This window comes from Muscardinus avellanarius (genome assembly GCF_963383645.1).
Source record: "Muscardinus avellanarius genome assembly, chromosome: 6".
NCBI lineage: Eukaryota > Metazoa > Chordata > Mammalia > Rodentia > Gliridae > Muscardinus > Muscardinus avellanarius.
Genome location: NC_137791.1, coordinates 31,333,795 through 31,356,684, shown reverse-complemented (window position 1 = coordinate 31,356,684; position 22,890 = coordinate 31,333,795). Strand labels below are relative to the sequence as shown.

Sequence of the window (22,890 nt, the reverse complement as noted above, 5' to 3'; positions counted from 1 at the left end):
TAACCCACCTTGCAATGCTGGCATATCTAACCGGCTTTTTGATCTTTTATCACGTTTAAAGATTTGTTTCTTCCCTAATGCCAATTTAATAAAGGGAGGCTGTCCTGAAAGAGCAGTAATAACAGCTGGCATTAGCTCCAACATCCCAAGCTGCTTTCACTGCAATGCTATCCAGTTATAAATGTGTCTTTTAAAAAAAAACAAAATAAAAATCCTAAAACTCTAAGTTAACAAAATCAAAAAAGTATAACTTAAAAATGTGGTTTGCCATCCATTTCAATGGAGCAGGATATAGCCTCCAGTGATACTGTCCTGCCTCCTAAGGCTCAGTCAGGACACAGTGTCCTATTTCCCTCCCCTGGCCATGTGCAAAGAGTTTAATAGGAGAACCCCACCTGGTGGGGAAGGTTTGGATGGGGTGCCTTGGTATTTAATTGGCTAACATTTTATACTTCCAGGATAGGGCACTTCAGGGTGAGGCCATGGGAAGACAAGGTCACCGTCCACTACCCTCCTCTTGGTGTGGCCACACCCTGTCCGGCATATTTGGTTTGTTTAGAAACCCAGGCTGGCAACCCTAACTTAAGGTTCAAAATAATACTGTAATCATTAAGCAGATATAACATTTATTCTCTGAACACAATCTTTAAACTCATTTAAAAAAAAAAAAGGCATTGTAAACAAGTGGACAAGCACTGTACTCAGAGGGTTTCAATGTTTGTCTTCCTTGGTGGGTTAAAGGCCCCAAGTAGTTCAATGGCTAGCTGTTCTCATTATCCCAACGAGACCAAGTGCTAGGACTGGGTTGAAATCTAAGAGGAAGATTTAAAAAATTCCTTCCAGGCATTGAGAAGTGCAGCCAAAGTGAATCATCTTGTTGTGATGACCTTGGAATTTGGAATGATACTGTGTGACGTGGCAGGCAGCAACAGTGGGAGCTCGAAGATTGCTGCACTGTGCATTTCAAGCAACAAAGTCTGAAAAGTGCCAGGGCAATTTCTTCACAGTATTTCACATGCAAAGGGGAAAGAAAGAAGGGGAGAAGAAGCCCCATGCTGCTTTTAAGGCAGGGAAGGAGGCAAACTGGTCCACCGTCCTCAGGACGGGAGTTCCAAGGCTCCAACGCAAGGGACGTCTTCTTGTGCTCTCCTTCAGGTGGCTCACTCTGGATCCAGAACAACCTGCGCCTCACACAGCAGACACCTGTTCATCTTCTACAGACACAGCAAGGAAGAAAGAAACACAAACACTCAGTAAGCAAAGAGTGCAGAGAATGTGTTCACTGATGTGATAATACACACCACACACACACACACACACACACACACACACACACACACACACACACACTTTAGTACAGCTCACTTAAAACCCTTGCCTTTTTTCTAGGCAATCATTAATAATTTAAAAGCTTAAAAATGCATACAAGATACATCTTTAAATATATATGTATGATATTAAAAATACATATACTCTGTTTATTGTCTAGAAAGTTATTAGTAATAAATTTACTAAAAAAGTTACAAAATAGCAATGTGCTATGTTTTTCTATAATACATAGCCATATACATTCAAATGTCTAGGAGGATATTAAAAATATTAAGTGATTATCTGTGAGTGGCAGATTATGAATAATTTTGATTACTATGTTTTATTTTATTCTGTAATGACTATAATAAAACATGTTAAACTGAAAACTTTAAAAAAAAAAAAGAGGGTGGGGGACATGATCTTCCTTCTCATCCTCAATCTAGCATAGAAAGGTATATTTACAGAAAGACTGCAAAAGAGTTAATAAAGTATCTTTCATTTCCAAGTGAGTCCCAATTCATTAAAAGTCCTAATGTAACATTTCCACAGAAAATTTTAACCATCCATGTTTTACAGCTCAAAATGTTTCTTTAATTTCTTGAAAACAGCATAAAATTGTGAGATTTTTATTCTTATCTTTAATAGAGTGATAGAAGTACTTCAATATTACTAAGAAATAGAAACGAAATCCAGGCTGGGGTATAGCTCAGTGGTAGAGAGCTTAGTAAGCTGGAGGCCCTGGGTTCCATTCCTAGGAAAAACAAAAACAGCAGCAAAAATCTCAAAAAGTGTAGGGGATGGTGGTGCATGCTTGTAATCACAGTCCTTGAAAGGCTGAGATAGGAGGATTACAGGCTCGAGGTCAGTCTCAGTAACTTACCAAATCCCTCTTACTGAGACCATTTCTAAATAAGAAATAAAACAAGGTTGGGGGTATAGCTCGAAGGGAGACTACCCCCTGAGTTAAATCCCCAGTGATACCAAAACAGTATCGAAAAGAAATCCAATCATGTACACACAAAGGACACTGCTTGTAATCTGTGGTATTTAAGCTATTTAGAAAACAAAACCCCAAACAAAGAGAGTAGCCAAAAGCTTTACCCCTAAACCTGATTTCATTGTTCTTCGTGCAGTCTGCAGGCAGACACAGCTGAGGAGGGTCAAGAAAGGCCATGGGAGGCTCACAGGCAGCCAAGTGACCACACTTCCCACTAAGGTTTTAAGAACATGTATGTACCATCCTCCTCGGTGGAAAACCCCTGAGACTGGTAGGGGGCGAGGCGAGGGTCAGACTCGCTGGGCTTGTGCCACTGAGGCTTGTTCACAGGCCTGCTACTGGAGGGATGCCCAGGTGGCGGCTGTGCCGAGGAGGTCCCGGAGGCCTCTGAGGACCGGGCGACCATCCGAGACCGCTGAAGTGCCACGTTGTAGTCTGGAGGTTTCCTGGCTGGATGGGAATGCCCTTCTGGGAAGTCAGTGATGGGAATTCCAATGTAACCCGGAGGGGTGGGTGGGGGCTCCCGATACCTGCCCTCCTTTCGTGCTGTAGGAGAAAGAGTATAACAGCCATTAATGATTGCCTGGAAAATATTTCACAGTACAAATGCTTATAAAATATAATAATAATTATTAAAATACCATATATAGTGTTAGTGTGGTATGGCATAAGGTGCAGGTATGGGGCAGCCCAAAACATAGATAACTAAAGCAAACTTCCACATCATTATCTCTGTGTGCCAAAGTAATTGGTGAATGAACCTAAGTATGTTTAACTATAAACAGACCACTGCACAGCCTTGTCTGTAGGGCTGGGGCTCTGGGTTTTATCACCAGCACTGTGCAAAGAAATACATTAAAAAAAAAAAACCACTTGTCTTTAACTATAAAATAGTAATGCAGTGAACATCTAACACTTGGATTTAATGCAAAGAATAAAGCAAAGCAAGAACATAAAAAGTACTATGCCTGGAACATGTTGGTACTCGCTAGAAATGTTTTCTCCTCTATCACTGTCCCCCAGACAAGACAGGCTATCTCTGCTGAACTTTGGCCTATTTCAGTACATGAGCCAATTCCACATTACATTTTGGCCGTTAAACTTCACTTTAAAAAATAGTGAATTTAGCCAGGCATGGTGGTGCATACTTGTAATCCCTGCATTTGGGAGGTGGAGACAGGAGGATCGCACAGGTTCAAAGCCAGCCACGCTGGCTTAAGAGACCCTGTTTCCAAATAAAAAAGTATAAGAATAGGTGTCTGGGAGTGTAGCCCGGATGTAGAAGGGTTTCCAGGAACCCCAGTACCACCAAAAAAAAAAAAAAAAAAAAAAAAAGTGAATTTGGAAAAGTACCAAAAAAGGATACCAATTTATAAAATTCTAAAACTATGTGGTATTTATTGGTGTAAATCCTTTGATCCTAATTTTTTTTTTTTTTTTTGGTGGTACTGGGGTTCCTGGAAGCCCTTCTACCTCCGGGCTACACTCCCACGGGCTACACTCCCAGACCTATTTTTTAACTTTATGTGGAAACAGGGTCTCTTAAGCCAGCGAGGCTGGCTCCGAACCAGCGCGATCCTCCTGTCTCAGCCTCCCAAGCGCGGGGATTACAAGTGTGTGTCACCACGCCCGGCTGATCCTAATGTTTATAGCCTACAATATGACATCTGCAAAGCCAAGCAAAAGTGAAGTTTTATTTTTTTGAACTTTCTAGAATCAACTGTTATGAACTATAAGTCACCCTTCTTTCCTTGTAATAAAAATTGTGAAAATTAATTTGTTAAAATTCTTTTTTTTTGTGGGTATGGGGATGGAACCCAGGGGCATTCGACCTCCAAGCTACACCCACTGCCCTATTTTTTATTCTTTATTTTGAAACCGAGTCTCAAATTCTTGAAAGCCAGCCGTGGTGATGAACACCTGTAATCCCACTAACTTGGGAAGCTGAGACAGGAGGGTTGCAGACTAAAGGCCTGAACAATTTAGTGACTCTCAGCAACCTAGTGAGACCCTATTTCTTAAAAATAAAAAAATAGAAAGGGTAGTCTGAGTTTAATCCCTAGTACTGCAAAATAAAGAAAGAAAGAAATACATAAAAATAAAAAAGTTCCCAGAGGCTCCTGGGTTAAAGGCTGAGTCCTTAGCTGGTGGTAGTACTGAGGAGGTGGGCCTGGCGGAGGAAGTAGGACATAGAAGCACATCCTTGGTGGCTACTGGGCCTGGCCACCAGGAGCTGAGCAGCTCTGCTCTACCGCACCCTTCCCACCATGATGCCTGCCTCCCACAGCCGAGCCAGGGAGCCAAGTGATCATGGACTGAATCCTCTCAAACCATGAGCCAAATAAACCTTTCATCCTGAGGTTGATTTTATCAGATAAACCAACAACAATGAAAAGCTAACACGTTCTCTCCATATTCACCTTAGTATATTAAACTTGACACCCACTCATGACATGACAAAATAACTAGCTTCTCCATTAATAAGTGATGCCCGTAACATTCCAGATTATATTCTTATATACTATAATCTATTCCTACACTTCAATTATACAGATATTAAACATGCCATAGAAATACAAATCCTCTCCAGGCATGGTGGTGCATGCTTGTAATCCCTGCGCTTGGGAGGCGGAGACAGGAAGATCATGCAGGTTCGAAGCCAGCCACACTGGCTTAAGAGACACTATTTCCAAATAAAAAGTATAAAATAGGTTCTGGGAGTGTAGCCCTGAGGTAGAAGGGTTTCCAGGTACCCCAGTACCACACACACACACACACACACACACACACACACACACACACACACACACACACACACAAAGAAATACTAATCCAATATGGTTTTAGCTTTTTTTTTTTTTTTAAAGGGGTTCTTTTTTTTGTCTTTTTTGGAACCGGGGATCGAACCCAGAGCACCACACCTGCAAAGCAGGCACTTTGCCACTGAGCTACATCCCGGCCCCTCCTCTATGGTTTTAGGACTGAGGAAGCATGTAATGTCTTGCATCAGAAAGCGGCAGCACCTTTTCTTATAAATGTTCTTATTGTCTATCCACTTCTCATAGATTTCCTCTAATTCTCACAATAACCCTATTAAGCAGGCATTACGAAGGTTATATTACACTCGAGAAAACAGCAGAGCTTAGCATTCTGTCCAATGTCAGGATGCTAGCACAGAGAGGCAGAACAGGGGTCCCAAGCTTGCTTACCCGACTCCGCAGCCTGAGCACCATGAGCACCCTCGCCCAGGCTCTAAAGTGCACGAAGAGTTCATCCAGGAGCAATGTATGCGCAGAATAAATGTCAGTGAAAGATTGTCTCTTTTTTTGTGGTATTGAGAATTCAATGCAGGGCCTTATGCATGCCAGACAAGCACTCTACTACTACACTATATCTTGAGCCCACTTTAAATTTTACTTTGAGATAGGGTCTTGCTGAATTGCTCAGCCTGGCCTTGAACTTATGATCCTGCTGCCTTAGGTTCCTGAGTGGTTGGGATTAATGATCTGTGATACAAATCCAGCTAATGAAAGGTTTTAATATGCAAAGGTTAAAGTTTTAAATATAATTCAAGGAAAATAAACAGAATAAAAAAGTTTTAAAAGTTTCAATTCCTCCTTTATGAAGAATAGGCATCCATCCTCATAATTTTCAGGTTAAAAGAAAAAAAAAATAAAAAAGCTGGGCATGATGGCACATTGCCTGTAATCCCAGGACTTGGGAAGCTGAGTCAGAAAGACTGCAGATTCAAGGCCAGTTTCAGCAACTTAGCAGTCCTATAGCAACTTAGACTCTGTTTCAAAATAAATTAAAAGGACTGGCAGTGTGACTTGGAGATTGCTCTTAATTTCAATCTCCAGTACTGAAGGAGAATAAAGAAAAAATTAGACTCCATACCCATAACCTACAGATGCTTTTGTGTGTGTGTGGTACTAAGGATTGAACTCAGGGGTATTCTACCTCTGAGCTACACTCCCAGCCCTTTTTATTTGGAGAAAGGGCCTCACTACATTGCTGAGAGTCTCACTACATACCTGAAGCTGTTCTCAAATTTGCCATCTTCCTGTCAGCATCCCAAGTACTGAGGTTATAGGCATGTATCACCACATTCAATCTAACCTACCAATCTTAAGAGCCAAGATTTATAGGTTTTACTATATGTACCTGATTACAAAACCAAGGTTCCTAAGCACTATTCATTTTTAAATCCTCAATATAGCTCTAATTTGGAATCTTTGTAAAGCATAGACAAAATGAAGGAAAGGACCACAAATACATAATTTGACTTTTGAAATAATCAGATTAAAAGGCCACAATCCAGACATGGCAAAGCCCCTCAGTTTTAATACTTACCAATGAGCCCCTTTGCAGTACTGGGTGTCACAGCTATGTGGGCAGGCATGGGGACAGGTTTGGCTTCTTCTGTAGCAACAGATGTTACACTACTACTTTCAGCTTCGATGGCAACGTCCTTCCCACCTCTTCGCTTTATTGTGCCTGTGTCACCCTCTGAGTCTTCTCCCCAATAACCTGTGGAAGATGCCCAGCTTGCCCGGGACTGGGCTTGTTCAAGACTTTCTCTGCTTTGATTCTGCCTGTTATACTTTGTGCTATGATCAGGAAACATAATCTGGTCCATATGACTACTTGAGGCCCATAAACCCGCAGGATCCCCTGAATAATCAAAGTGGGCGTGCCCAAACGGGAGCGTCTCCCAGCTTCTCTGGTGCTGGATGGTCTGTATATTATCGTGGGAACCACTGGAGCATGATGTCCAGCTCCCACGACCACTGTCCGCAGCATCAAGGGACGCGCGATCCCCTTGGTCTTGGGAAAGCTCCTCTGTGCTCGGGGAAGAAATGACTGTAGCTGCAGCATACAAGCCTCGGCTCTCAGACATTGGTGCGTAGGACCTACAGGTTCAAAACAAATGAAAAAGAAAAAAGGGGCAAAGTTGTTAAATGTCTTGTCTTAGAAATGTAGCTTTTGTTCACCCTAGAAAGAGGAGGGAAGTATCACTGAATTGTATTATGGTGGCCAGTTTACACAACCAGTTTTCTCAAATTGTCTTCACTATATAAAAAAAACACAAAGGGAAAAGAACCTTTTGTTATAAAAAATAACATATTCCTTACAAGGATACGGATGGCTCAATATAGTCTGATTATTTAAGGAAGGCAGCTTATAGAAAGAGGGATATATCCTAAAATCTGTCTCTGCCCCTAGCACGGAAAAACTGTGTGCCAATAAAGAATACACATAACTAGGTCAGGCACAGCGGTGGGATAGGGGTAAGTACTCAGGAAGTGGAGGGAAGGGCCACACATTCAAGGCCAGTAAGTACTCAGGAAGTGGAGGGAAGGGGCCACACACTCACGGCCAGTTTTAGCAGCTGAGTGAGATATCCTCAGCACCTAAACCAGACCCTCCACGACTGAGAGGGAGAGTGGCTCTGGGTTCAACCCCAAGAACCATTAAAAACCTCATTACAAAGGAGTCTGTACAACTAAGCATGGCAGCATACACATACAGTGACAGTACTTGAGAGGCTGAGACAGAGGATTGCAGGTCTGAGGAAAGCTCAGCAGTGCAATAGGACTGAGAGAAACCTAGTGAGACCCTGTTTCAAAAATAAAAAAAGGGAGCCGGGCGTGGTGGCGCATGCTTGTAATCCCAGCATTCGGGAGGCTGAGACCTGAGGACTGTGGTTCCCAGACAGCCTCAGCTACTTAGGCCCTTTGCAACTCAGTGAGTCCCTGTTTCAAAATAAAGAATAAAATATTGGGCAGGGGGTGTAGCTCAGAGATCAAATGCCTCTGAGTTCCATCCCCAGACCTGCAAAAATAAATAAATAAATATATAAATAAATAAAATAAAATAAAAATTAAAAAAATTAAAAAGGACTAGGATGTAGCTCAGAAACAGAATGCCCTTGGGTTCAATCCCAGTGCCCCACATACAAAGTCTGCACGACAACAAGAACATGGTACTGAATTATCTAGACAGGACTCACTACTCAGAGAAACATGGAAGAAGGAATAAAGAATGCTAGGAAAAGCTCCTACCCTAAGCTGTACTGATCAGGGTCGATTGGGGCCCGCCGTTCAATCCTGCCCACCCCGAGGGTGGTCTCCACGATGCTGACAGAATGCCTCTGGCGCCGCTCGTCGTGCAGTGAGGCTGGCACTGAGTCAAAAGAAGAATTGCTGACAATACTAGATCGTGAAGAAATTTCACTGTGACCAGAATCTGAAAAATTATCCACAGTACCACTGGGAGCCAAAGTATAACCTGTATGAGAAACAAACCCACATTGATTAGACACTCTAGGTTTATAACATAAAGCCATACACAAAATATAAGTAAAGATGAAATGTTGGCATTGATATCACTTGTCAAGTGGGATTTTTTTAAACTTGTATAGACCAGGTGACTAAAAAATTAAAGTAAATTTTACTGTAATGGAGATAAATTGCTTAATCAATGAAAGAACCGTGTGGTGTGATGGTGTACAGCTGTGATCCAAGTACTGGGAGATAGGAGGAAAGAAGGTTCAAGGCTAGCCTTAGCAACTTAGGAAGCCTCTCAGCAGCCTGGGGATACCCTGCTTACAAACAAACAAACACCAAGAAGGGCTGGGAAGTAAGCTTGGATGTAGAATGGTTCTGGTATCAAATCCCCAGTACCACAAAAACAAACAAGCAAATAACAACAACAAAAAAGGTCAGAGAAAAAAAAATACACTGTTTACAAGCTAGGAAAAGATGCAGAAACCATGGCACTACTTGACTATTTTGAGCTTCTCTGGCTCTGTGTTAATCTATTTACAAGTGTCCTGGAGATGTGGTTCAATGGCAGAGTACTTGCCTAGAATGTGTAATGCCCTATGCTCAATTCCCAGCATACCAAACAAACATACAAACAAACAAACAAGAACTGACCAGACTTAAAAGAATGATTTTTGTCAAACTGCAGTCTTGTTTCCAATTTTTAGAATTTTAAGTATAGTACAGAACAATTTGACTAGAAATACATGCATCTAGTTATAATTTTACAGAGACATAAACAAAAAAGATAAAATAAAACCTCTGGATCTGTGCCATTCTGCTTTTCAACATTAATAATGTATTAGTTGAGTCATATAAAAGTCAATCATTTTGAAGGATGTACTATGTATTTTTCCCAGACAATCACTGTAAAATGCCTCTGTTTCCTGGCCTGAAAGGACTCTTAACCTCTCTTTGTTACTAAAAATAATTCTGAGTCACTAAGCAAGAAGCTTGCCTTGATATTTTTAATGAGAAAAAAAAATCCAAATGTTCTTTCTCTGTATTCATTTTTATCTTTTCTATAGTACTATGGATCTCATATTAGTTTACCAATATTAAAATTATATCAGCAGCATCCAAATGTTGCCAATTGAAGTATGTTCCCATCCTGCCAATAAGCTGGTAAGCTAGTAATTTCTGACTTATTTTTTAAAGGTTACACAGGTCTTGATACCAATGAATGTGTTAATATACGAAATGTCTTCTTATAAACATGCTGCAAATTCTGACAGGCAAGGTTTAAATATTCCCTGAAAAGTCTGCTTTAAAAAAAAAAAAATTCTCTTAAGAAAGTAATCATTCAGAGCACTTGACATTTGGAGGAATTCTCTCATTTTCATCAACTAATGAAATGATTCCTCTGTTTCCCACCCCATTTTTGGTTCTAAAAACCCCACCTATCCCATAGGTCCGTGGTGCATTGTTATTCTTGTTACTGTTCTCACTTCCAAGAGAAGAGGAGGAACTGGTTAAGTCCAACTGCCCGGAGCCAAAAGATCTCGGCTGATTGCCACTGCCACCTAACAATGGATGAGAAAAGAATTTAGATATATCCATTTAGTAAGGACACCAGAACGCACAATGCACAGATCCCTGAAAGAGTGACAAAGAAAAGCAGTATTTGTTGTATCCATAAAATCTAATAATTTGTTAAACTTTTTGGCCTTCTTCTAAAGAAAACAGAATCTTCACGTTTTACTAATAGATGACATGGAGAGTTACATGAAAGTAAGGTGTGTGTGTGTGTGTGTGTGTGTGTGTGTGTGTGTGTTATGCAGAGGAATGAACCCAGAGGCATTCTACCTCTGAGCTACATTCCTATACCTTTTTATTTTGAAACAGGGTCTCACTTGGTTGCTGAAAGTCTCACTAAGTTGCTGAGTCTAGTCTTGAAACTATGATCCTTCTATCTTGGCCTCTTAAGTACTGAGATTACAGGTGTGTACCATTGCGCCTGGCTCAACCAATTTAACAGGAGAAAATATCAATATAAGGAGGAGACTTTGATAGCCTAAAATGTAATCTTTAAACATTAAATTAACTTTAAATTGATTGTTTTATGCTACTGGGATTGAACCCAGGGGCATTCCAAGCTACACTCCTAGGCCTTTTTATATTTTGTTTTAAAATGAGGTTTTTCTAGGTTGCTAAAAATCTCACTACATTGCTGAATATATGCTCCAACCTACAATGTTCCTGCCTCAGCCTCCCAAATACTGGGATTAGCAGTGTGTGTCACCATGCACACTTAGATGGAGTTTTTTTTTAAAAAAAGCTTTCCATAGTAAAAAAAAAAAAAAAAAAAAAAAAAAAAAACAACAACAACAACTATCTAATGTAAGAATAGAAAAAGAAATATAAAAATTCTAAGGATAAAATTCTATTGGACATCTTATGAGAGATCTTTTTGATGGGGGAAAAGAAGGGTACTGGGAATTGAATCCAGAGGCATTCTACCTCTGAGCTATACTCCCAACTCTATTTTTAAATTTTGAATCAGGGTCTCACTTAGTTGTCAGGGGTCTAAGTTGGTAAGGCTGGTCTTGAACCTGTGATCCTCCTGTCTCAGCCTCCCAAGTACTGGGATTACAAGTGTGTGCCACCATGCCCAGATGAGAAATCATTTAAAATGGGCATAATATTAAGAACTGTGTAGTATATAACTCTGAAATTTATTAGAACTGAAATGTATAGAAAGGAAAACAGTATCATTTAGTTCTACCTTTCCTTGGAGAACTCTGTGGAGAAGTAGGAGGAGAAGATAGCTGTGAAGATGCATTTGATATTGTATCATCAGCTTGTTTCTTGTGACGTTCCAAACTCCCTTCTTCAGATAGGGAAAGAATTTTCTTTAAAGCTTGTGGAGAGTTTATACCTATAAAAGAAAGAAAATGGTTTAGGTTTGAAGCCAGCCTCAGCAATTTAACCAGGCTCTCAGTAACTTAGTGAGACCCTGTTTCAAAGTCAAAAATAAAATAGGGCTGGAGGTATAGCTCAGAGATAGAATTCCCCTGGGTTCAACCCCCAGTATCACAATGAATAAATAAATGCATAAGTAAATAAGTGAATCATATATTTTCAAGAATACTAGCTATAGATTGCCTTTGATATTTTACTTTAAATTTTAAACCTAAAAGTAGTTATCATATTTACCCAACAATGAAGATAAATAGACAACTTGAAAATAACTTGAATTTAGAATAAAAGTGGCACAACTAGTTTTAACTCCAGTTTTTAGAACTCAAATCTGGGTTGGAAACAGGTATTGTGGTACTGTTTGGAAGTGGGGATGATAGGAGGAAAAAAGAGTCAACAACTAACCTGAATTAGGAAAAATGAATAGAAAACCTCTAAGGAATTCTACTCCCTCAATACTTCATCAAACAGATGCAACAAAAGGCAGAAATCAACTCGGGACCCTGCTGTGCAACAGCGCCCAGGGAAATTTCAAAAGAGAGTGAACCAGCACTCAGGTAAGATCCAGGAGGATGAAGGTGGAAGAAAAAGAATTTCATAGACCAACATAAGGTGATTTCCCCAAAAATTATTTTTCAGAAATAAGTCACATTAAAATATTTTATAAAGCTTTTCTTTGAGGCACTCTCAATTACCTGATTTTGAACAACAAAAAGAACTTTTTGGAAGCTTTTTTTGTAAGGCACTATTCACCTGAAATTTGTTCGTAAGGCACTATTACTGAAATTACCTCAAATCACTGCTAGTTTTAAATGGTCATAGGTCTAACAATCCACTAATCCCCAAGACCTATTTATTTAATGTATGTATGTATGTATGTATGTATGTATGTATGTATGTATTTATTTATTTATTTATTGAAACAGGGATTGCTGAGGGCCTAAGTAGCTGAGGTTGGCTTTGAACCTGAGATCCTCTTGTCTCAGCCTCCCAAGTACTGGGATTACAAGTATGTGCTGCCAGGTCCAATAAGACAAGGCCTTTTTAAGTTGTATATATTTATTTGTGTATTTATTTGTGTGTGTGTGTGTGTGTGTGTGTGTGTGTGTGTGTGTGTGTATTCATTCATTGTGGTGTTGGGGATTGGACCCAGGGTCATTCTACCTCCGAGCTACACCCTCAGCCCATTTTTTTTTTTCTTTATTTTGAAAGAGGGCCTCACTAAGTAGCTGAGGCTGGCCCAGAACCTGCAATCCTCCTGTCTCAGCCTCACAAGCACTGGGATTACAAGCATGCACCACCATGCCCAGCTTCCCAGGCCTTTAAAAGAAGTCAATAAAATTTAACAAAGATTTCACTTCATGTAAGTGGTTTGATGTTGTTCTAATATATATATTTTAAAAATCACTTTTAAAGCAATATTTTGGTCATATGTAGAAATACTAATATATAGCCAGGTGTGGTGGTGCATGCTTGTAATCCCCGCGCTTGGAAGGCTAAGACAGGAGGATTGCACGGGTTCGAAGCCAGCCTCAGCTACTTAATGAGGCTTTCAGCAACTTAGTGAGACCCTGTTTCCAAATAAAATGTAAAAAAAGATCTAGGAGTATGGCCCGGAGATAGAAAACTTCTGGGTTCCACCCCCAGTACCACCCCCCCAAAAAATAGAAATACTAATATACAGCCGGGCGTGGTGACGCACGCTTGTAATCCCAGGATTTGGGAGGCTGAGACTGGAGGATCGTGGTTCGCAGACAGCCTCAGCTACTTAGTGAGGCCCTCTGCAACTCAGTGAGATTCTATTTCAAAATAAAGATTAAAAAACTGGGCAGGGGGTGTAGCTCAGAGGTCAAATGCCTCTGGGTTCCATCCCCAGACCCGCAAAAAAAAAAAAAAAAAAAAAGAAATACTGATATACATGGTATGCATGAAAATACCAACTACATTAAAGCCACATGCCTGGTTTCAGTTTGGAAAATATTTCCAAGGGAAGCTCATACACAGATTCAAAAACAGCTATTGTTTAAATAATGTAGATAAATTTAAAGATGCTATGCTTTAGGAAACCATGTTACATACTTCAAAAGTACTTCTTCAAAGCTGGGCCTTATGCTGCACACCTATCCCAGTAACTTGGAAGACTAAGACAGGAGGATCACAGGTTCAAGACCAGCTTAGGCAACCTAGTAAGACCCTGTTTCAAAATAAAATGGGCTGTGGATGTAGCTCAAGTAGGATGACCCTGTGCTTAATCCATAATATAAAAATATATAGTGACTTTAGTTATATTGAACTAAATATCATAAAATGAAAGATATTTCATCCACAATTTTTTAAGTTCATAAATTCAATTGGACCTAAAAATATTGAGAGATAATCTTTTTGGAAAATGGGAGATAGCTTTATATTCAGGCATACCTATAGCTAATAGGCTAGTTTTAGCCAAAAGGAAAACTAATAATCTTCCATATAAAAAGTTCAGCATCAAAGAGGAGACAGAAGTCAGCTTGCAGGGGATTTAGGATATGTGTACATGGAAAACATAGATAATAAATGTAATCCAATTTGTTTGTGATAAAGAGAAAAGCACAGATACTGGAAAGGGCAAGTATGTCCAGTAGATACATTCTTTTCTCACACTCCTCCAAAACTCAAAAAGCAAGATGTTTGCAGACAACAAGAAAGGAGGCAAGGCAGGTTTGGAAAAAAGAACTAGTACAGTTTATCCAAATTAATTTTGTTGTACATCTACATAAAGGAATTAAACCAATAAGTAAGTTATTCTTAATGGGAAAGGCAAAACATGACTGTCTCTAACATGTAGTCTTCCCTCTGCTCCCATGTGTCAGTGATCCCACAAAAAAGAATTTATCCCATGCCTGGTGCACACATGCCTGTTGGGTCCCATTTATCCTTCACGCAGAAAAAAAAAAAAAAAAAAAAAAAAAAAAAAAACCCAAAAAACCCCACACTTCTAGTCAAACCATTTAACTTTTGCCTCAATTTCTACAATACACTGACCATAAAACAAAACTAGGAAAACAAGGTCTGTACTTGTTAAAAATTAAGTTAGTAAATATAACTTCTCCATTTTACTCCCTGACCTTGCTGTGATAAATGAATGTGATTAAATGAGATATTTTACTTTAAAAAACAACCCTGGCAAAAATGAAGTATATTAAAGTTATTGTTATCTAGGCAAACTTCTTTTTTTCCCCTAATCTGTAAAACATCCCAGTGAGCAGCACCCCCCAAAAAGAGTTTAATCACTTACCAAAAGGTGGGAGGTCCTTCACAGGCACTTTCTTTCGTGAAGGATGAAGGGCCACGGCAGGAACCTGCAGTCCATGGCTGGCTTTCTGTGGTGGCTGCTGCTGCTGGGGCTGTGGTGCGGGTTGTGCTTTCTGCTGTGACCCTGCCCTTGGAGCCACTGGGGAGGTCTCAGATTTGACAGGCTTTTTGTCACCAGGATTTTTAGGCACTGATAATTGTTTAGTATGGAAATAGAACAAAGAATTTAAAATGTTAGTAGCTGTGTACAAGATAATTTTAGAACTACATGAGGATATTCTGTACAATACTAATCTATGTTGTTTTCCCCTATTGCCTTTTATTATAAAGGACAGAAATGGAGGAAACCTCTAGTTATAAATTTACTTAATGAAATCAGCAATCTCAAAAGACACAATCTTTCTATTAAAACACCAAATTAACAATAAAATAGAAGTGTGAATGGTACATGTTAGTGGATGTGTACAAAAGGCATGAACACATGATAAAAGCAGTAACAGGAAAATTATCAGAAATTATTTTTCTAAAATAGTGTCCTCAATTTTGACAATTTGATATATGCTACTAACAATTTTTATTATCAAATTCTCCAATGGAGAATTATCTATGTAACCAAATAACAAGCAATACTGCTAAATATTATACTTAGTATATAATTCTGTGGTAGACAGATGGTAGACAAATCAGCTTAATAGGACAACTAAATGCTGTATATGGAGAATCATAATATCTATAGCAACTCAATGGTATGTGTACTTCCTCCTTTTTTATATTCCACAGCTAAGAACTAGAAAACTCAAGTGATTCTTCTAAAAGCATACTGCTAATAAGAGGAAAAAACAGGAATTGAAGTCAGAACACTCCAGAAGACAAACTCTTCCCAGTGACACACGGTACATTCCTAGTGTTCTGGTTAAATTTAATGCAAGTCTTTTACAATTATCCATCTAAGGTTTAAATTTCATAGAACACATGTTTCAGACTTGCCCACCGAAGACCCAAAAGTGTCCTAAATTGAAAGTAACTTTGTCTTAGATGTATGGATACAGATAAAAACAAAACTGGCCCATTTCTAGTCTGAACTTATTTTTATTCTTGTTTTGTGATGTTAGCAACTGAGTCTGGGACTTTGTGTATGTTAGGCAAGCACTCCACTACTAAGCTATACCTCCAGCCCCTTACTTTTATATTTTTAAGAGATGGGTCTTCCTATGTTGACAAGGGTAGCCCCAAACTTCTGGGCTTGAATGATCCTCCACCTTAATCTCCTGAATAGCTGGACTATAGGTGTGTGTGCCTATATTATAAGCACCAGGCTTATAATCTGGCAGCCTTTTTAAAGTCTGGGGACCTACACATAAGGCTAAATTGTGGTTCAGTGTGTAGAAGAATTATCACTTCAAGTTGTAGCTAAATTTGTTGCTGGGTATTATCTGGACTGGGGGTGTAAAAAGCAAACAGCACATCCAGTTCTATGTTCCATTAACCTGGTAGGCTCCAACTCCCTCAGGTTGCTCATTGTTTTGGGAATCCCTCTGAGAGAAAACAATGCATGCAAATTTGAGCCACATCCGTCCATGTGTCCCTTGGATGTATACTGGCTGTATTGGGATGAAACTGAAGCAAACCTGAATGAGTTTCTCCACATGAACTCAACTGGACACCACAGCCTGGACAAGAACAAGGCAAAGTCTAAGGCACCTCAGGACTGCTGCCCCCTCCCACACTAGGCCCTGTTGTGTCACCACTCTGCCACCGTACAGGAAATAAATCCACAAATCCACCTTCTAGTCAGAGCCTGCAGCCACTTGCTGGGAAAACTCACATGTGTTGGTTGCAGGCTCACACTGCAGTGATAATGTCTGAAGGCTTTCCTCATCCATCTCCAGCTCCAAATTGGACAGGTACTGCTTCACTTTTCGAGCCATTTGGGCATCTTCATACAGCTTTTTGGCATTGAGAAAAGAACTGCGGCGTACCCGCTTTTTATGACCACCGGTCTGAGCAACATCTAGCACAGTTGCATTTGTACTACCCTGGCTGAGAGACCTGCAAGAGGAGAAGGTAGATATGCAGCTCACTCTAGCTGGATTATTGGATCTAGCCGAAACTGCCAAGACTTATATACATAGTCTATGTTGGAAAGGTCTCATGCCTCATTCCAATAAGTAAACTGTTATAATGAAATATAGAATAATAAAAGATTGGGTTAAAAGGGAATTACATACAATACATATGTAAATATATATGTAATGCTTGGCACTTGTACTGATCCGAGTAGGAAATTTACTTTTTACCTCCACAGAGCATTCAAGTTCTCTCACAGAAGCCAGCAAACAACAATTATATATAAAAGCTCATGCAAGAATACACAGCTATAATCATAAGGATTTATGTTAAATTCACTTCTCCTAAAAGGGAAGTTTTATTTAGATGTGAGTAAAATTAGCTACAATTATTTTCTTATTACTTGGGTTGAATGTAGTTGAGTTTTTAAAGTAATATGGTCAATCTGTTAATACAACAGTCATGCAAATGTAAACATCTACATATGCAAACTATTTAGCAATGAGTTGTTTATATAGAATGAAAACAGTTAGTTGAGCTGTAAAAAAAAACCTGGTTTTAACAGCAGGGGCACCATTTATAATTGTACACATTTACTTCTAAATATTTGTGCAATAGTATTTCAATTGCACAATTTTTCCTTCTAAATCCTTCTTCCCGCCCACTACTTTAGGATTCTTATTTCAAGACATACAAATAATATTAAAATACAAATTTTTTTGAGAGCTTAGCAATATGTCTGGCCTACAGTTCCCCAGAAGAATCATCGATCATTTCACAGCTCTCATGGATCATGACTCCAAAAGCAAAAGCCCCGACAGATTCAACTAGAAGTCAGTTTGCCATATGAAATTCTGCTACAGCAAGAGGGTTAAGAAAAAAAAAAAAAAGCAAAAATGCAAAGCATCAGAAAATATAGCAAGTAAGAAGGCAATGCAAAGAGCTGAGTAAGAACTGTGTGTGGGTATGATGTGGGTATGCAAGTTCTCCACCACTTACCCCAGACTCCGCCATTTCTTCTTCCTGTAAGTGAGAGCCATGGAGATTGAAGCATGGGTGTAGAAAGAGACAGAAAGATCACAAGCTCAGAAAGAAAAGACTAGACTTCTGGATAAGCAGTTCTAGAAGCCCACAAACATTAAACTGCATAATCACCTCACACACGCTGTTTAATAAACCTACTGTTATGGCTCAAGAGACAAATGTATTTAAATTTTCTGTTCTAGAAAAGGACTGACTTCTTTTGTCTCTTTCACTGAATGAATCCTTTTGGTTACACCAACATCTAGATCCATCTTGTGGATACTGAGATAATATTGTTTCATGTATTCACACATTTAGTTTATGCTACCAGTCTTAAGTTCTAACTCTACAAATCAATGTACTAAGTAGTAAGAGATAAAAATATCTGAAGGACAAACTATGTTTACTAATAATCAAAAGTACACTTGATCCTGAATAAGACAGTTATTCTAAATTGAAGCTTGATGGTGATTTATTGGCACATTCTAATATAATTCCTGTAACACTGCATATACACTCAAATTTCTCATTTATTGGGATACTCTATACTTGACCTCTCTGATCCCACATATATTACTGAAGACGACTCACTCACCGAGTCCTAAACATGAGGGCAGGGTCCATGTTAACTGAAGCCATTCGTCCAACATGACGGATTTCTTTTGCAATCATCCTTAGCTTCTCAAAGTTGACCAGTCCATCTACTTTTGAATCATTTCCTGTAATTGACAGAGAAGAAAAGGGAAATTACATGGCATTTACTCTGTATTCTACAAGTTAATTACATAGCATTTACTCTATCCTCTACCTTGTATTTACCTTCATGAAGAAATGTGAGATCCTTCTTGATAACTGGAAATAGAGGGATTATGGGAGGTTGCAGGTTTTGACTGTTGAGGACATTGCGGTATTTTGCCATGTTTCTTGAAGGGTCAAAAAGGTCTTGGAGATCCTGAAATAGCTTTTCGTATTTATTGGGAAGTTTTTCCCAGGTAGTTCGCAATCTTGCCACTGGTGCCAGGTTTAGGCCACTGATGGGGGGAAAAAAGAAAAGTGGGCTATAGTTCAATATTTACTGACATATAACACTTTGTGTGTATGCTTTACATGCCTATCAATTTATAGAAGGATGTATGAGAAACTTCATTATAATCCTGGGTACTGGGATTGGCAGATGTCCAGCAGAGCTAGGACAATGAATTTTACTCTCCCTTTCTTTATACTCCCTGGATCTGCTTACTATCTGCTAGAGTTTGGAGCCTAAATGCTTCCCAAAGGCCCACATATTAAATGCTCAGTCTCAAGTTCTTGGGGTTATTGGAAGATTGTAAGGGCAGTGGGACTAGTGGAAGTTTCTTGGGTCACAAAATATGTCCCTATAGGGGACTGTAGGACCCTGGTTTCTTTTCTTCCTTTTTGTGTCCTAGTGAGGTGAACATTTTTGCTCCACATGCTCCTGCAACAATGTGCTGCCTCAGCACAGGCTCAAAAGCAATGAAGCCAAACGGTCATGGACTGATAACACCCCAAACTGAGCCCAGGTAAATTTTACTTATTTCCCCCAGGTACTGGAGGTTAAACTTAGGGGTATTCTACCTCTGAGTTACACCCCTGCCCTTTATATTTTTATTATTTGGGAACAGAGTGCAAGTTGCTCAGCGTCGCACAAAGTTTCTGAAGCTGTCCTTAAACCTGAAATCCTGCTGTCTTAACTTCCAAAGTGTTGAGACTATAGGCATGGGCCACCATGCGCAGCTAATCTTCACACTTTTTTAAGAAGTTGATTATCTCAGGTTGTTTTTGTTTCTGTTTTGTGGTACTAAGGGTGGAACCCAGGGGCTTTTCTTCCTCTGGGCTATACTCCCAGACCTATTTTATACTTTATTTGTACACAGGGTCTCACGAAGTTGTTGAGAGCCTCACTCAGTGGCTGAGGCTGGCTTCAAACCTGTGTGATCCTCCATCTCAGCCTCCCAAGCGCTAGGATTACAAGCATGAGCCACCATGCCCGGCTCAGGTATTATTTTTTAAACAATAGTGAAAAGCTGACTAAAACACTATTGTTGCTTTTTGTCTACATATAAAGAAGAGTTTTGCTTGCAGAAATAAATTAGAAAAACATTCTGTAGTAATAATATAAAAGTCCTAGTAATCATGTGAGTATCACAGCCAGACCCAAAAAAATTAATGTAATCACTTTTTTTTTTTGGGTGGTACTGGGGGTGGAACCCAGAGGCTTTCTCTCCAGGCTATATTCCCAAACCTTTTTTATATTTTATTTGGAAACAGGGTCTCACTAAGTTGCTGAAAGCCTCATTAAGTAGCTGAGGCTGGCTTTGAACCCATGTGATCCTCCTGTCTCAGCCTGCCAAGTACGGGGATTACAAGCATGTGACAGCCACCACGCCCGGCTAATTTAATCACTTTTAACATCAATATAGTTAATTCTTTTCATTTGTACTTTCTTCCAGGTTCAATCTAAACACTTAAAAGGGAAGAGAATTAGCATTTATTGTCTTTGTGTTATTTAGTGGAACTCCACAATATCATGTAACCTTGATAATACTGTAGGGTATTGTTATTTTACAGAGAAGTATACTGATGTTCAGAGCAATTCAAATAATTTGCTCAAAGTCTGAGTTAAGAAAAAAAAAGTGGCAAATATAGACCTTTTGGTCTCCAAATTAGCCTATGAGAGGTTTTAAATTAAGAATCTAAGAAAGAGAATGGTTCATTATGAGTCAATTATAGCTTATCAGGTGCTTGATCCCCAGCACTACAAAAAAAGTCACTTATAAACTAACGTATTACAATTTATGGTGTCCTTGGATTGAGATTGCTCTTAATCTGTGATGTGCACTGACTCTTACGACAGATATGTTCTCCTACCTGATGATTGCAAACATCGAGTTGAAGTTCTTGCACTCCCTACAGTGCAACGCTATCTTGATGAAATGCTTAATGATCTTCATCCTCTTCAGCTGGTTTGTCTCTCTCAGGATTTCAGAAGCTACCCAAAATGTTTCCTGGTTAATAACTTCTTCAAATTTCTTAAGGTTGACACAGCTGGTTTTTGACTTGAGTTTAAATAAATCATCTATATATTCAGTAGGTTCGATGTTGCGAAAGAGTTCGAAATTCCTCATAGATAGCTGTGTGGCAACTTCCACAGTACTGAGCTGCAATAGGGAAATTTGACTCTCCCGCAACAACTCCTGAGCATCCTCATCTGAACAAAGTGTTTCTGTTTCCATGTTGTTTTTCAGATAATACCTGTGAAAAGCAAAAGTGTATCAGACATAAAGCTTAAGAAGTAGGCTCAAATTTCCTAAAAGAATAATGCTACTTTTTTGGGAAGTTTGAGAGAACACTGAATTGGATGGTGGAAGAATCATTTTCAACCAACATGGACAGTGCAGTTGCTGCATCAGTCACCAGATCACAGAACCAGACCTGGATCTCGATGACAAAAATGAACAGCATGGAATTTCGTTTGTACCAACTGTCATTCCTTTTCTCCTTTCCTTTCCTGCTTTCTAATCACTCTAACAGGAAAATAAGCTATTTTTCAGTTAATATATGAGTAGAGACCCCATGAAAGAACTAGGAAAGATCAGAACTAGGTCATCACTCTGTTTTCCCAGGCTGAGGAGAGACTGATTACTGATGGGTGCACATGAGATCAAAACAGATGTTAAGTTTCTTTCTTTCTCTCTCTCTCTCTCTCTCTCTCTCTCTCTCTCTTTTTTTTTTTTTTTAGTAGTACTAAGGATGGAACCCAGGGGCATTCTACCTCCAAGTTACACTCCCAACCCTATTTTTTATTCTTTATTTTGAGACAGGGTCTCACTGAGTTGCAAAGAAAGGGCCTAAGTGTTGAAGCTGTCTGCAAACCTTGATCCTCCTGTCTCAGCCTCCCAAATGCTGGGATTACAAGTGTGTACTACTATGCCTGGCTCAGATTTTAATTTTTAAACATCTGGATTTTATTGAAAACTTGACAGGTGTAGGGGGTCAGGTATTATTCCTATTTATCAGAATAAGAACCAGTGTCATCTGAAGGATTGAGGACAAACTAATGCCAGTGCAGGGATAAGAATGTAGCACTCATGCATTCTTCTTTTTGTATGCAACTTGCTGAAAATAGTATTCAGGACTTTGCTATGTCCTTCCTTCCTGGGCCAATGCTTTCTTTGAATAAAATTCTATCAATGGAGAAAGAGAATGATCACAGTGGAGGTCCTGTTAAGCTTTTTTTTTTTTGCATATCTCAGAAAACATCTATCTTGGGCCTTTGACATTCACAGATTTAATATTTTCCATTTTTATTACTCATGAAGCCCAAGACATAGATGATATATAGTAATTTTCTTGAATAGTGAATGTTACTTAGAGTCTGCAGTTCAGTAGATCTCTGCATCATGATTACAGATGTATTGATATATATTCCATTGAGAAAAACCAATCTGCTAGCATTGGGATTTAAAATAAATGTAAAGAAGGATAAGAAAGCTATAACTAAGAACTAGAAAATAGAAATTTTTCTTTTTTTTTTTTTTGGTGGTGGTATGGGGGTTCCTGGAAACCCTTCTACCTCTGGGCTACACTCCCAGACCTATTTTTATACTTTTTTTATTTGGAAACAGGATCTCTTAAGCCAGCATGGCTGGCTTCGAACCTGTGCGATCCTCCTGTCTCCGTCTCCAATGTGTGGGGATTACAAGTGTGCACCACCACGCCTGGCGAAAATAGAAATTTTTAATGAATTAAATAATTTAGGTCTATATCATAGAAGAGTCAAGAATGGTGAGATACTCCATATGATAAACTTTATTTTTGTGACTAAGTTTCAGTCGATGTAGTATTATATGAAAGCCAAAATTTAACTATTTTTTCAACTTTATTTATGGATTGAATGTAAAATTACATATCTCTAACAATGAAAAAATCAAAGAG

The 22,890-nt window shown here is 39.1% G+C and overlaps 1 protein-coding gene across 6 annotated transcripts in view; it reads right to left on the bottom strand.

The window, feature by feature from the left end:
• Nucleotides 1-1,188: 1,188 nt before the first annotated feature.
• RAPGEF2 (Rap guanine nucleotide exchange factor 2) overlaps nt 1,189-22,890 on the bottom strand; it is a gene marked incomplete at both ends in the record, with an annotated part of 267,933 nt that continues 246,231 nt past the window's right edge. For 3 of the 6 annotated variants that reach the window (XM_080697998.1, XM_080698002.1, XM_080698001.1), the window contains 11 exons: nt 1,189-1,214; nt 2,549-2,854; nt 6,662-7,221; nt 8,374-8,599; nt 11,360-11,512; nt 14,828-15,034; nt 16,670-16,893; nt 17,911-17,934; nt 18,530-18,653; nt 18,754-18,965; nt 20,824-21,207. In XM_080697998.1, the coding sequence (XP_080554124.1) occupies nt 1,189-1,214; nt 2,549-2,854; nt 6,662-7,221; nt 8,374-8,599; nt 11,360-11,512; nt 14,828-15,034; nt 16,670-16,893; nt 17,911-17,934; nt 18,530-18,653; nt 18,754-18,965; nt 20,824-21,207 (2,446 nt within the window). Of the gene's footprint in view, nt 1,215-2,548; nt 2,855-6,661; nt 7,222-8,373; nt 8,600-10,034; nt 10,158-11,359; nt 11,513-14,827; nt 15,035-16,669; nt 16,894-17,910; nt 17,935-18,529; nt 18,654-18,753; nt 18,966-20,823; nt 21,208-22,890 lie in introns of all 6 variants that reach the window. The other 3 variants (XM_080697997.1, XM_080698000.1, XM_080697999.1) reach the window with 2 other exon arrangements.